Below are 14,118 nucleotides of genomic sequence, written 5' to 3' on the forward strand. Positions count from 1 at the left end.
TAGGTTTGGAGGAGAGGAGCAGCATGAGGAGAACAGAGTGCACCTTGGGAATGCCGTCATGTCTTTCTACTCTGCCCTCATTGACTTGTTGGGGCGCTGTGCTCCTGAGATGCACGTATGTCAAACTGTCTTTATGCCCAAGATTGTATATATAGAATTAATGGAAAAATTGCTGACGGATAAATCTGTTATTTTCAACAGTTAATTCAGGCTGGAAAAGGCGAGGCTCTCCGGATCAGGGCCATCCTCAGGTCGCTGGTGCCCATTGAAGACCTTGTTGGGGTCATCAGCCTTCCTGTTCAGATTCCTACTTTTGGAAAAGGTAACTACTTTTATACACCAAACGTATATTGAGATTTGGGATAGCAGGTCATTATTATCTGCATTTAAATACTGCTTTGTTTCAGATAACAGTATCATTGAACCAAAGATGTCAGCCAGTTTTGTCCCAGACCACAAGGCTCCAATGGTGCTCTTCTTGGACAGAGTGTATGGCATTGACAACCAGGATTTCCTGCTCCATGTTCTTGAAGTGGGCTTTCTGCCTGACATGAGAGCGGCTGCCTCCTTGGACACAGTAAGTCTTCAGTGCAGGAATGAATTCTACTGATAACAATAATCAAATGGTATTTTAGAAAAATAATAAAACATTTAAGGCCTGTAAATGTCTTGGTTGGGGTTCGAGTATAAAAAAAAGCATGAATGGGTTGTAAAATGAACCTTACAAGGGCAAAGATGTCTCTTTATGACCCAGTTTTACAAATTAGACTGTACATTTTTGCTTTTTATGTCACTCATTTTGCAGTTGTATTATTATAGACAATATCTTCTTCTGTTTAGTGATTTTACAAAGCTTTAAAACATCCATTTTGATAGTATCTTGTAGATGATATTGCTCAACTTTAATGCACTGTATTGACCTATTGATTTTGTTGTTTTTTCCTCATAGATTGCCTTTAGCACAACAGAGATGGCCTTGGCGTTGAACCGCTACCTCTGTTCTGCAGTGCTGCCCCTCATTACCAAATGTGCCCCCCTTTTTGCTGGCAGTGACCACAGGGCCATCATGATCGACTCCATGTTACACACAATCTACCGTCTGTCCCGCGGTCGAGCTTTCACGAAGGCCCAAAGAGACATAATCGAAGAGTGTCTCATGGCATTGTGCAAGTCAGTATGAACTCACATCAAACTGTTTATGTGCACAGGTTTCACACTGAGGATTTTGATTTTCAGGCATCTACGTCCATCAATGCTTCAGCACCTGCTCAGGCGACTTGTTTTTGATGTGCCAATATTGAATGAATATGCAAAAATGCCACTTAAGGTAAGAAAAGAGTTTTTTTTATCTTTAAAACACACTGAGTGCAAACAATTCCTTTGCTACATTGTAGTTATTAACCAATCACTATGAGCGCTGTTGGAAATACTACTGCCTTCCTAATGGATGGGCCAACTTTGGGGTGGCTTCAGAGGAGGAGCTTCATTTGACGCGCAAACTCTTCTGGGGCATCTTTGAGTCCTTGGAGCACAAGGTAAGAAGACACTTGTATGAATCATTATTTAAAAAAAAATATTATAATAATATATTAATTGATTTATCTTGCCTGGTTTTTTGCTCATTCAGAAATTTGATCCTGAGATTTTCAAGATTTCCATGCCCTGCATCTGTGCCATTGCTGGAGCCATTCCTCCAGACTACGTTGATGCGAGCTACTCCTCTAAAACAGAGAAAAAAGCCTCAGTGGACGCAGAAGGAAACTTTGATCCAAAACCAGTGGAAACCACAAAGTGAGAATATATTTAATTCTTGTTCTTACTTCTATTTATTTCATTAATATGGTATAAATATGATGTGTCCTTGAATGCAGCACTATTATCCCTGAGCGTCTGGATGGTTTTATCAACAAATATGCAGAGTATACGCATGACAGATGGGCTTTTGAAAAGGTATTGCATTACAAAACAGGCACTAATGTTATCTGAGTTATGCCTTAACGCTACATTATATCTTCCTATCCTGCAGATTCAGAACAACTGCTCATACGGAGAAGTGTTGGATGAAAACGCAAAGACTCACCCCATGCTTAGACCATATAAAACATTCTCAGAAAAGGTAAAACAATACTTACCATTTTCTGTTATTTATCTGCATGAAACTTACATCCATCCTGAATATTTAACCATTTTTAGGACAAAGAGATTTACCGCTGGCCGATAAAGGAGTCCGTAAAAGCCATGATTGCGTGGGAGTGGACCATTGACAAAGCAAGAGAAGAAGAAGAGTCAGAGAAAAAGAAGGCAGCGGCCTCTCGAAAGATCTCACAGACTGCTCAGGTACTGCTCAGTGCGCACAAGTTAAACTTGCATAAATTATATAGTAAATAATGTGAATTTTCTCATATAGGCCACCTATGACCCAAGTCACGGTTACAGCCCACAGCCCATTGACATCTCACATATGGCTCTATCAAGAGATCTGCAGGTACAGAAGTATTTATTAAAGTACTTACACATCGACTATGGCCTTACTAATATATCATTGTCCATCCAGTCTATGGCAGAGCAGCTGGCTGAAAACTACCATAACACCTGGGGTCGAAAAAAGAAAATGGAACTACAGTCCAAAGGTATTGGCAAAATCTCTGTATAAAAGTGTGAAACAAACAATAGACAGCGTTGATTTTCACTGGAGTGTATTGTGTAGGAGGCGGTACACATCCACTGCTTGTGCCCTATGACACTTTGACTGCAAAGGAAAAAGCTCGAGACAGAGAAAAAGCATATGAGTTGTTGAAGTTTCTGCAGCTCAATGGATATGCTGTCACAAGGTCTATTACTGTACTTCTATAAATTATTTGCTGTTGATGTTTTAGAAAAACATACCTTTTTGATGCTTTTTTTTCCAGAGGCCTGAAAGATATGGAGTCTGACATTTCTTCTATTGAGAAGAGATTTGCATATGGGTTCCTGCAAAAGCTTCTAAAATGGATGGAAATTGCTCAAGAATTCATTGCTCACCTTGGTAATTCACTGAAGCAGCATTTTATTTCTTTTTTTTTGTTATGTTAACAACAGTTTTTCAAAAACTATTATTCAGAGGCTGTTGTGAGCAGCGGCCGTGTGGAGAAGTCGCCTCATGAACAAGAAATCAAATTCTTTGCCAAAGTAACGCTAATTTTTAATTTCAGAAAAAGATTTAAATGAGATAGAGACTTGTTTTAAATATGGTCTCAACTCTCTCCATGACAGATCTTGATGCCTTTGATCAACCAATATTACAAAAACCACTGCCTGTACTTCTTGTCTACCCCTGCAAAGGTGCTTGGCAGTGGCGGACACTCATCAAACAAGGAAAAGGAAATGATAGCAAGGTAAAATAAATGAGTTTATCATTAGACTGCTTAACTAGTCTTCATCGCTTTTTAAAAGTATTTGTTTTTAATTACAGCATTTTTTGTAAAATGTCTGCTCTTGTGAGACACAGAGTCTCTCTTTTTGGTAAGATATGTTTACATTGCATGTTAGCTGTAATTGTTAACGGTGAGATTTTACCAAAACGTCATTTGAATAAACAGGCACTGATGCTTCTGCAATTGTCAACTGTCTTCACATTCTGGCACGGTCACTGGATGCAAGGTAAGGTGCTCTTTTAAATGACTATTTTAAAAATATATATTACTCATTTATTTCCTTATTTTTCAGGACTGTAATGAAGTCAGGACCAGAGATTGTAAAGGCAGGACTGCGGTCATTTTTTGAGAGTGCAGCTGACGATATTGAAAAAATGGTAGAGAATTTAAAACTGGGCAAAGTATCCAAAGGCAACCAGGTAAGGCCAAGATTTTTCTACTCACTTGGTTGCTACTTCCTTCTCTTTTGAAACCAAATATTAAGCAATAATTAACTATTATCCTTTGAAGCAAGTGAAAGGAGTGTCTCAGAACATAAATTACACCACCATCGCCCTCTTGCCAGTTCTGACATCTTTGTTCGATCACATTGCTCAGCACTTATTTGGGGATGATGTTATGTGTAAGTTCACAAACAAAATCTTTCAGGCAAAAAATGTGCTTTTATTTGGGTTTATCGTGTTTTCTTGTGTTCAGTGGATGATCTGCAGATGTCATGTTATCGCATCATGTGCAGCATTTATTCTTTGGGGACTGTGAAGAATCCACACGTTGAGAGGTAAGATGACGTTCTAGTGTGGAGGCGAAGTTGACAGGGTTATTTGAGGTTTTAGGGTGTGTTCACACTTGCACAAACACCACATTAAAACTTGGACTAAACCTAGAACTAAACCTGGACTAAACAGAGGCTAAACCAAAACAACAACAGGACCAAATTAAACTGGGTTATTGCAGTTTTGTCATTATATTTATTAAAAATGTTTCTGTTGTCAAATTGTGAACCTTACAGTATTTAATTGGTATATTTATGAACAGACAGCGGCCTGCTCTTGGGGAGTGCCTGGCTCATCTTGCAGCAGCTATGCCTGTTGCCTACTTAGAGCCACACCTAAATGAATACAATGCATTCTCCGTCTACACCACAAAAACACCCAGGGAGAGAGCCAGTAAGTAACACTTTCAACTGCAATATCCAAAACATGTTGCAAAATTACTAAATATTTGTTTGATAAAGTTCTGGGATTGCCGAATGAAGTCCAAGAATTATGCCCGGACATCCCAGAACTGGATATCCTGTTGAAGGAGATCGGAGACTTGGCAGAGTCAGGTGCACGATACACAGAGATGCCTCATGTTATCGAAATCACGTTACCTATGTTGTGTAACTACCTGCCTCGCTGGTGGGAGAGGGGCTCCGAGAGCCTCCCTGAGATGGAGGACCAAGTCTGCACTGACGTCACTTCAGAACACTTGAATCAACTGTTGGGAAGCATCATGAAAATTGTAGTAAATAATTTGGGTATTGACGAGGCCTCATGGATGAAGAGATTGGCTGGTAAGCACTGGTTCAACACTACTAAAGTTAGTTGTCATACAAATTCAATGGTCAAATAGTTCAATAATTGTTATGTTTTAGTGTTTTCACAGCCAATTGTGAGCAGGGCAAAGCCAGAAATGCTTAAATCGCACTTTATTCCAACAATGGAGAAACTTAAGAAACGCACATCCAAAGTAGTGGCAGAGGAAGACCATCTAAGAATGGAGGGCAAGTCAGAGGGAGATGAGGAAGATGGCACCATACGTGACGAGTTTGCCGTCCTCTGTAGAGATCTGTACGCTCTGTATCCTCTGCTTATCCGATATGTGGACAACAACAGGTGAACTAAACATAAATGGCACACATTTCATTTGTTTACTATGGCTCTCGCTGTATAATGCCATAACCCTTTTGTCAAATTTCTGCTTCAGAGCGAGGTGGCTGACCTGTCCGGACCCAGATGCAGAGGAGCTTTTCCGAATGGTCGGGGAAGTCTTCATATTCTGGTCTAAATCTCATGTATGTTTCAATAATGCACAAACAATCGGTTGTGTATGTTTTGTGCATGTTTCAATGTCTCTTGATGAATGTGCAGAACTTCAAGAGAGAAGAGCAGAATTTTGTGGTGATGAATGAGATCAACAACATGTCTTTTTTGACGGCTGACAGCAAGAGTAAAATGAGCAAGGTGGGTCTATCAGATCAGTCTTTTATAGATTGTAATAAAACTTCAGACTTTGAACAGCAATTGAATGTGTTATAAATACATAAATTCAATCAGCTAAGTCCTTTGTTTTTAAGAAATATTTGAAAATGTGCCTCTTTTGTGTATTATCACAGACAATACTTTCACCTTTGTGTACATTTGCTTGATACAGTATTTGGGCCTTACCCTGTTGAAGACCTGGGTGTTAACATTATGTTTTGTCCATTTCTGTTGGGTTTCCAGGGCGGGGACTCTGAGGTTAGACTTTGTTTCTGCACGTCCGCTGTGCTGATCGCATGGCACCTCACTTTGGGGGAGCTTTTCATCAACCTCTCCAGCACACTGGCACATCTGATCCATATATACATAAATACCTCGTGGTCACATGATATAGGCATGACTGAAGATAATTTAGTGCTCTTCATAAATACTGCTTTGTTTTTGCAGCTGCGTCGACTTAATATATTTAAATCCATGAGTGGCTCAAAGCCTTGTTAAGAATGTGTCATTGCTATAGATACAGTGTTATTCTCAGATATAAATAGAAGATAAAAATCCTTTCAAGCCTTACTTCAGAGAAGCAGCAGAGGCAGTTTGTATCTTCTTACACTGGTATTAGAGCCGCACTATCATGTAGTACTCTGATCACTGCTACACCCAACAAGCCCTGACACACTGCATGTGCAGACACAAATAGATGACACTAGTTCAGGGATAGTTGGACAGGACATGGCCCCCTGTGGCTACTCCTCTGTCCTGCCAGTGTGCGAGGGGGGGAGTCTTGAGGCGCTTGATGAAAGTACTCAGCTAAAGTTGGGCTCATGGCACTGGGCTCCAGGCAGGACCAAATGCTGCTGTGAGAGCACTGTGCCATCGCCCAGAGACTCTGAGTTTGCTCTTTTTTGAACATAGCTGAGTCTGAGTCTTTCAATATGTCTTGTTTATTTTTTCAAGGATGGATGACATGTAGCTTTTGTAATGCAGCTTTTTGCCATTAGGGGGTGATAATAGTCTTTCTCTGTGCTCTTTCTTCTTTCCTCCCTGGAAATGCCATGGCACAACATGGTTTAGTTTCCTTAATAGTTCCTGATAAACACACCCATTAACAGTCAAATATAAGGTAACATTTGCTAACTTACCTCTTCTGCACAATGACCCAATTCTAACCAAGATATTAATATGTCGTTAGACACAAAGTTATCCACTAAATGTACCCTGTTTTTTTCATTACTAGTGTTCAGTAACACACATGGCATGACGTTAGTAGCTTACATGAACATACTGAAGACATTCCACTTGCACACTTTATTTTCAATACATATTTTTTCCAGAAATTCATAATGTTACATCTAATTCACATTCCAAAATGACATACTTTTTGTTTTGTTTTTGAATTTTGAGTCTTGCTATAATTGTATGAAAATATTTTGAATCTAAATGTACAGCTTGCATTAACTAAACTAAAATATACAATTTGATATGTGAACGATCTAAGCTAATTTTGGAGGACTTTAGAAAGAGCAGACAGCAGGAGAACTGAAAGTATGTGCATATACAGTGTGCTAACCGCCTTATCCTTTACAAATAATGCAGCTAATGCTTACGTTGTATTCACTACTACTTAACTCACATCGTAACCCAAATGAATTGACCGTAAACAAACTGCTTCAGTGTATTTTCTTTGTGTATGTCTTGACTGTTTGTAAAATATCTTAGTCTTGCATGAGTGTCTTTAAATGTCATCCCGTTCCTTCTTCCAACAAGCTGTATCCTATTGTTTCCTTATAACATGGCCCTTCCTGTAACAACCTCAAACCATGGCAGTGAGGTCATTTGGGGAAACTCTCAAGAACCCCAGAATATACTGGGTGTCTCTCAGTGAAAATGATATTTTGTTCAATTGGTTATCATTGTTTTAAAGGGTTTTGTAATATGGTATTCTTCATTGCTTGATAAGTAACCTGCTTTAGACTGTCCAAAATTAAATTTTCAACCAGCCGATCTTGTCTGTCACATTATGAGATAGTTTGAATGCTCTTTAGATCATCTCTCTGTATTTCAGGCCGGAGGCTCGGATGCAGAACGAACCAAGAAGAAGAAGCGAGGAGATCGCTACTCTGTGCAAACCTCTCTTATTGTGGCCGCTCTGAAAAAGATGCTTCCCATTGGACTCAACATGTGCTCCCCCGCCGACCAGGAGCTCATTAACCTGGCCAAGATACGATACTCTCTGGTAGATATAGAAAACATCTCTGTTTGCTTAATGCATCTTTGTATCGCAAAATCAAGCAACAGTCATATTTTTAGTTCACTACATTTGTATGTATTTTGTAGAGGGACACAGATGAGGAAGTAAGAGAGTTCCTGCAGAACAATCTTCATTTTCAGGGAAAGGTACAATCATCGAATCGGCTTATCTAGATTGTATTATGTTCAGCTTTGTCCTAAATCACTTCCTGGGTTTGGAAAAGGTGGACAATCCATCCATGCGCTGGCAGATGGCCCTGTACAAAGAGATGGCGGGGAAGGCAGAGGACGCAGATGCTCCCGAAAAAGTTGTGAAGAGAGTCCAGGAGGTTTCTGCTGTCCTCTACCATCTTGAAGTGGTAAGTGGCTATTATATTATCATAGTCATATTTTTAGGACCTGGTTGGTCGTTTACTTGAAAAATTATTGTGTGAAAAACAGACAGAGCACCCATTCAAGTCTAAGAAAATGGTGTGGCACAAGCTACTGTCCAAGCAGAGACGTCGGGCTGTAGTTGCTTGCTTTAGGATGACACCTTTGTACAATATCCCAAGGTAAATCAGTTGCAGTTGTCCAGTTTAATACATGGAAATTCATTTGATTTCTTCTGGATGTATTTTGCAGACACAGAGCCTCAAATATGTTCCTTGAAGGCTACAAACGCAACTGGCTTATCTCCGAAGGTTATGCTTTTGAAGACCGGATGATTGACGACCTATCCGTGAGTGATGTCATCTCATGCCAATTATGTACATTTATATATTTTTGTTCTTTTAACATTCACTTTTGATCACAGAAAGCATTAGAGCAGGAAGAAGTAGAAGAAGAAGAGGAAAGAGAAACAAAGCCAGACCCTCTCCATCAGCTTATATTGCATTTTAGCCGCACTGCTTTAACAGAAAAGAGGTTACAATTTGTTTCAAGAAATTAATTTGTCAAGTGTCTTTTCTCACTCTTTGTTTCTTTTTGTTCTTGCGCTGCAGCAAACTCGACACAGATTATCTTTACATGTCATATGCTGATATTATGGCAAAGGTAAGTGAAACAAACAGTATTCTGTGTTGGACGTTACAATCATGGTGAAAATAATTGACTCAAATCTGTTAACATTTGTAGAGCTGCCATATTGATGAAGAGGAAGAAGGGGGAGAGGATATGTTTGAAATTGCAGAGGATGAGATGTCCTTTGAGGTGCGACAGTCAGAACTGGTAATGGGCGGCGAGGGGCTGGGATCAGGACACAGCGGTAGCTTCCGACGCACGAGTGATCCATCATCAGACATCACGTCACCATCACATCTCTCTGACTTTCCTTCCTTTGCTTGTCTTTGATTTGTTTTATTTGGACCAATCCAGTTTAACATATATACATTTCCATATATATTTAGAGTCAAAAGGTATTTATTTGATCCCTGGCGATTTATATGATCATTTACACGGTGTTATCTTTAATAAGTACCACAGTTTAACCAAAATTCCTTTTAAGAAAAGTTTCATTCTAAAATAACCTGGATTGGATCAAATTAATTAACAATAATTGCAATACAATTATGTACTAAAATTATTAACACATTTTACAACTTTTAGTTTTGTAGACTTTTATAGAAAGACACCTTTACATGTTCCTTGTTTTTAGCACTTACTGGCCATAGAAACTACACTCGAGTCAAATGAAGAACATTATTGTAAAGCATATTATTGGACTGTTTGCACTAAAATCTCCTGTCTATGTCGTAGGGCTCATATCAAACTGGGATGTTGGAGAAAAACATTTAGAAGCTGAAAACAAACAAAAATCAATGCCATTCCTACTCCCAGTTTATATAGCTGTCCTGTCTCTCCATCTCTCCATGTCATGTCTCACATCGTCATAACAGTGTTTATTAATTTGCATGAACTTATCAGTGTTCCTCCTCACTTACATAGTCAACTGACAGACTACAGAGAAGAAAGCCAGATGCTCAGTACTCTCAATGCACACACGATCATGCCTTTGCATTCAGGTTGTGCAGCATACACATTAGTCTTGAAGAAGAGGTTTAACAGGTTAGACCTGACCTTAGACCTGACCTTAGACCCGACCTTAGACCTCAGGCCCGTGCTCCACACATAGTGGGTAAACCATGGCCAGGCTTATGAGGGCGGGGGGAGGCGGGTGGTTTGGGAGGTGGGTGTCTGCATGGGGAAGTGAATGAATGAATCCCATCTGATGATATTGTATTATAGTATTATTATTATCATACGTCTGCTAGCTACATACTGTACTGTATAAATAATGTGAATTATAGACCAATTTAAATATACTGTAAGAGAGTGATGCTTTCTGTAGTCCAACGTTTGCTAAATGTAGCAAACGTGGATAAGTAGTCTAAACACTCCATATTAACAAATGAAGTGGATTGAATGTGTGAACGAGTTTAATAGTATTATTGAGTAACCCTAAAATGTCTTAAATGAATAATTATCATGTTGCTTGGCGAGTAAAGGTTAGTAAACACTCAATACAGAGAATAATTGTGTATAGCTATAAATAACATTTATTTCTATTGTATATGTATTTGGATGCCTCAGATACATAGACCATTTGAGATTTTAATTTTAGTGTTTGTTAAGTACATTTGATGTGTGTATTAATTAATATAAACATTTTCAGGAAAAAGAGATGGAAAAACAGAGGCTGCTATATCAGCAGTCAAGACTTCACAACCGAGGAGCTGCAGAGATGGTCCTTCAAATGATTAGTGCCTGCAAAGGTTTAAATCAATCTCATCATTCTTTCTCTTGTTACATATAAATCATGTTTATTTATCCTCATATTATTTTTAGGTGAAACTGGCCCAATGGTGTCAACAACTCTTAAGTTAGGTATCTCTATTCTGAACGGAGGGAACTGTGTGGTGCAACGAGTAAGTCTCTGTGAAAAGTATTACTTCTAGTGATTGGGCTATTTAAAATATATATTTATTATTTAATTACTACATAGAAAATGTTGGAGTATTTGAGGGACAAGAAGGACGTGGGCTTCTTTTTAAGTGTCCAGTCTCTGATGCAGACTTGCTGGTGAGTTATTCACTACTGACTAACTGTAAAGTACATATTGAGCTCTATTTTGTCTTGCAGTGTATTGGATCTGAATGCCTTTGAAAGACAGAATAAAGCTGAAGGGCTGGGCATGGTTTCAGAAGAAGGCACCAGTAAGTCTTAATATGCTCTAGTTTAGTCTATATATGGACAAAATGCAGCACAAGGTTATATCTTACCTAAGCAACACGGTCTATACAACCACCATTTTACCATGGACACAGAAATGTAGACACACATTTTCAAAACCAGTTACACTATGTACATTTCTGCTTAGGTGTCATTTCGGTTTAACTGTTATCCTTAACTGAGAAAACAGATGATCCACTCAAATATAATCCCTGTCAATAGTGTTATTTTTTGGATACGGATTGTTTTAATCGAATGACCAGTTTTCTAACCTTAAATTAACAATGGAGTTAAGCCTTGTAATAAGCTTGCTTTGTGGTACAGTGTAGCTACATTGGACTTGATTGAACTTTACCGACCATTTTGTGACCTAATTGTGGGGGCCCATTGATAATTCTTATAATTTCCCATGGAATGATGTTAATCCTCGTCCTCATGTCTTAGTCCTTTTCTGTTGTCAACAAACTGATCCTCTCTCCCTTCCCCATGATCACTGCCACCTCTCCCTTGTCCCTCGTTTCATGGTCCTCAGACATGAGCCTAGATCGGGGTAAATTGCATTCCTATCCACCTGTCTCTCGGCTTCTCTTCCCTCTCTCTCTCCTGCTGCTGTCCCTGTCGCCATTTCTTCTGTCTATAAAACTAACACTATATTTCTGCTAAAAGGGACTGGCTCATCCTGTCCATCTCTCATTTTCACTTGTTCAAATCTGTTGTCATTCATTTGCAATGGGCAATGAATGAAATCTGGTCCAATCTCACTTATTAAAACCCCTAAAACCATGAGTGGTGCTGTCTGATTTTCTTTTTATCGTTTACTACCATTTCCGCTCAAGAGAGGTCAAACTCTCTGACCAACAGTTTCATGGTCACTTGATGAGCTTTAGTCATGTCTTATGTTTGATGGACACTGACCCAGTCTCTCTTAATATGACTCATGCATGTATTTTTACTCACTCTGCCTTTGGGTCATAAAACAACAAGTGATCCTTTAAGAAAACGTATGCTGCTCATGCACATGAAATGGTTAGGCTAATGTTGACTTGTCCAGGTTCATTGTGTCTTTCTGTATGTTTGTAAAACGGCAGCTGTTTAGTATATGTGTTATAGTACTGTATTATATATGTTGTAATGTCATATAGTGCTGTTTTACATGTTAGATGCATGTCTGATAAAAAGTGAGAATGATTATTTTAAAATGGTTTATTATTATTATTAGCATTTTAAAACAAGTCTTAGGTCATTCTTTATTCATATTAGCCATTTGAATGCTTTAACTAAATCGTATACATTCCATTGTGTAACTCTAAAAAAATGTTATCAAATTTAGAAAGAAATGTAATGTTTATAAATTCAAGAAAATTATTTAGACATTTTAAAATATCATTCTGTATTTTATTACCAAATTAAGTTAATACTAACCACTCTGACTCACTTATTTTTTTATGAGAAACCTGGTGTGTGGTTTTGGAGTGTGACATACTAAACCTCAATTACCCAGATTATACAGTAAGTTATACAGTTAATTGTTTTTATTAAATTTCTTACATCAACTCATTGATCACATATTAACATAAAGGCAACACTTTGTTCTATTGTTTAAATTTGAATGTAACATTTGTCTCTTTTCTTTTTAGATGAAAAAGTCATGGCTGATGATGAATTCACATGTGACCTCTTTCGGTTTTTGCAGTTACTTTGCGAGGGTCATAATAATGGTGGGTTTTATCATAGAGTTTCTCATAATTTATTGAATTTTATTAATACTCAAAACACAATTTTCGATTATGCATTGCAGATTTTCAAAATTACTTGCGTACGCAGACAGGCAGCACAACCACCATCAACATCATCATCTGCACTGTTGATTACCTGCTTCGACTACAGGTACCCACAATCACTTATTTGTTTTCCAAATCACAGAGTTTTGAATTGTAATAATTGTAATTTATTGCATAAAAATACCATCATATTTTCCCAGGAGTCTATTAGTGATTTCTACTGGTATTATTCTGGCAAAGACGTCATTGATGATCCAGGCAAAAAGAACTTCTCCAAAGCCATGACGGTGGCAAAACAGATTTTCAACAGCCTCACAGAATACATACAGGTGAGTCTGAGCGGAATCTCTCTCATTGCACACTGTTATCATGTTTGTAATAGTCTTTTCTTTTAGGGTCCATGCACTGGAAACCAGCAGTCATTAGCTCACAGCAGACTGTGGGATGCAATTGTTGGTTTCCTTCATGTGTTTGCTCACATGATGATGAAGCTTGCTCAGGTAAGAACAGAAATAAACATTCATGTTCCAAAAACATTTTTTTGCTTTCTGCTGACAAAAGAGCACTAAAATAATCAAATATTGCCAACAACATAGATCCACAGATGCACATGACAGTACTAAATATTTTAGTTGAGTGTATCAGGCTGCAGCAGGATTAATGTGTTGTACTCCTATTGTGGTATCGCACTCTGAAAAGTTATTTAGTGTGGCTTTAAATAGAAACACAAACCTCTTTAATTACTTTGGCCGCTGCTGGGAATGTGCTCAAGTATTATAAAACCTTCTTGATAATGTACCGTATTGACAGAATAAATCTCTTACATATTGAGGTTGACATATTTGCTGTGACAGAGACATAAGTCCAATAGACATGGAGCGTGAAACATTCATAAATGTATTAAAATGCATCTGTATTTGCGTATTATTTGAAAATAAAGGTTTCATTGATAGAGCTCTGAAAATCTCTTATTTTTCCCGAGAAGTATTCACACAGTTTATTTGTACTGTATGGACTGAGTTAAATGTTTTTCCACACTTTAATATTTAATCTACATAACAGCCATAAAATGCCTTGTGCGTCTTCATATAGTGTGTTAGTCATTTTGTTTTCTTCAGTTGTACGTATATCATTGGGATAGTGTGGAACTGCTGCAGACCATATGGTGAAACACCTTACAAATAAAAGGTTAACAATACTTTGAGGGAATCTCATAGCTGAAGT

General features: G+C 38.2%; 1 protein-coding gene across 5 annotated transcripts in view; it reads left to right on the top strand.

Moving 5' to 3' along the window:
- LOC140360805 (ryanodine receptor 1-like) overlaps window positions 1–14,118 on the top strand; it is a 45,867-nt gene that overhangs the window by 23,916 nt on the left and 7,833 nt on the right. Inside the window, exons 47-90 of one of the 5 annotated variants that reach the window (XM_072446202.1) lie at window positions 4–115; window positions 202–322; window positions 408–577; window positions 950–1,170; window positions 1,237–1,327; window positions 1,395–1,535; window positions 1,628–1,791; window positions 1,872–1,950; window positions 2,027–2,116; window positions 2,194–2,337; window positions 2,408–2,485; window positions 2,555–2,630; window positions 2,708–2,831; window positions 2,910–3,025; window positions 3,101–3,168; window positions 3,253–3,374; window positions 3,452–3,501; window positions 3,579–3,639; window positions 3,706–3,832; window positions 3,924–4,035; window positions 4,110–4,191; window positions 4,449–4,579; window positions 4,648–4,968; window positions 5,050–5,290; window positions 5,382–5,469; window positions 5,546–5,638; window positions 5,900–5,914; window positions 7,719–7,889; window positions 7,991–8,050; window positions 8,128–8,262; window positions 8,345–8,457; window positions 8,528–8,624; window positions 8,700–8,809; window positions 8,887–8,938; window positions 9,020–9,112; window positions 10,557–10,656; window positions 10,730–10,809; window positions 10,887–10,963; window positions 11,024–11,097; window positions 11,646–11,663; window positions 12,751–12,831; window positions 12,912–13,000; window positions 13,095–13,223; window positions 13,290–13,394. In XM_072446202.1, coding sequence (XP_072302303.1) covers window positions 4–115; window positions 202–322; window positions 408–577; window positions 950–1,170; window positions 1,237–1,327; window positions 1,395–1,535; window positions 1,628–1,791; window positions 1,872–1,950; window positions 2,027–2,116; window positions 2,194–2,337; window positions 2,408–2,485; window positions 2,555–2,630; window positions 2,708–2,831; window positions 2,910–3,025; window positions 3,101–3,168; window positions 3,253–3,374; window positions 3,452–3,501; window positions 3,579–3,639; window positions 3,706–3,832; window positions 3,924–4,035; window positions 4,110–4,191; window positions 4,449–4,579; window positions 4,648–4,968; window positions 5,050–5,290; window positions 5,382–5,469; window positions 5,546–5,638; window positions 5,900–5,914; window positions 7,719–7,889; window positions 7,991–8,050; window positions 8,128–8,262; window positions 8,345–8,457; window positions 8,528–8,624; window positions 8,700–8,809; window positions 8,887–8,938; window positions 9,020–9,112; window positions 10,557–10,656; window positions 10,730–10,809; window positions 10,887–10,963; window positions 11,024–11,097; window positions 11,646–11,663; window positions 12,751–12,831; window positions 12,912–13,000; window positions 13,095–13,223; window positions 13,290–13,394 — 4,822 coding nt within the window. Of the gene's footprint in view, window positions 1–3; window positions 116–201; window positions 323–407; window positions 578–949; window positions 1,171–1,236; window positions 1,328–1,394; window positions 1,536–1,627; window positions 1,792–1,871; window positions 1,951–2,026; window positions 2,117–2,193; window positions 2,338–2,407; window positions 2,631–2,707; window positions 2,832–2,909; window positions 3,026–3,100; window positions 3,169–3,252; window positions 3,375–3,451; window positions 3,502–3,578; window positions 3,640–3,705; window positions 3,833–3,923; window positions 4,036–4,109; window positions 4,192–4,448; window positions 4,580–4,647; window positions 4,969–5,049; window positions 5,291–5,381; window positions 5,470–5,545; window positions 5,639–5,899; window positions 5,915–7,718; window positions 7,890–7,990; window positions 8,051–8,127; window positions 8,263–8,344; window positions 8,458–8,527; window positions 8,625–8,699; window positions 8,810–8,886; window positions 8,939–9,019; window positions 9,113–10,556; window positions 10,657–10,729; window positions 10,810–10,886; window positions 10,964–11,023; window positions 11,098–11,645; window positions 11,664–12,750; window positions 12,832–12,911; window positions 13,001–13,094; window positions 13,224–13,289; window positions 13,395–14,118 lie in introns of all 5 variants that reach the window. The other 4 variants (XM_072446203.1, XM_072446204.1, XM_072446205.1 and 1 more) reach the window with 4 other exon arrangements.

Source organism: Eucyclogobius newberryi, unplaced genomic scaffold (assembly GCF_026437365.1).
Source record: "Eucyclogobius newberryi isolate DKJ021-1_F unplaced genomic scaffold, fEucNew1.0.hap1 SCAF_15, whole genome shotgun sequence".
NCBI lineage: Eukaryota > Metazoa > Chordata > Actinopteri > Gobiiformes > Gobiidae > Eucyclogobius > Eucyclogobius newberryi.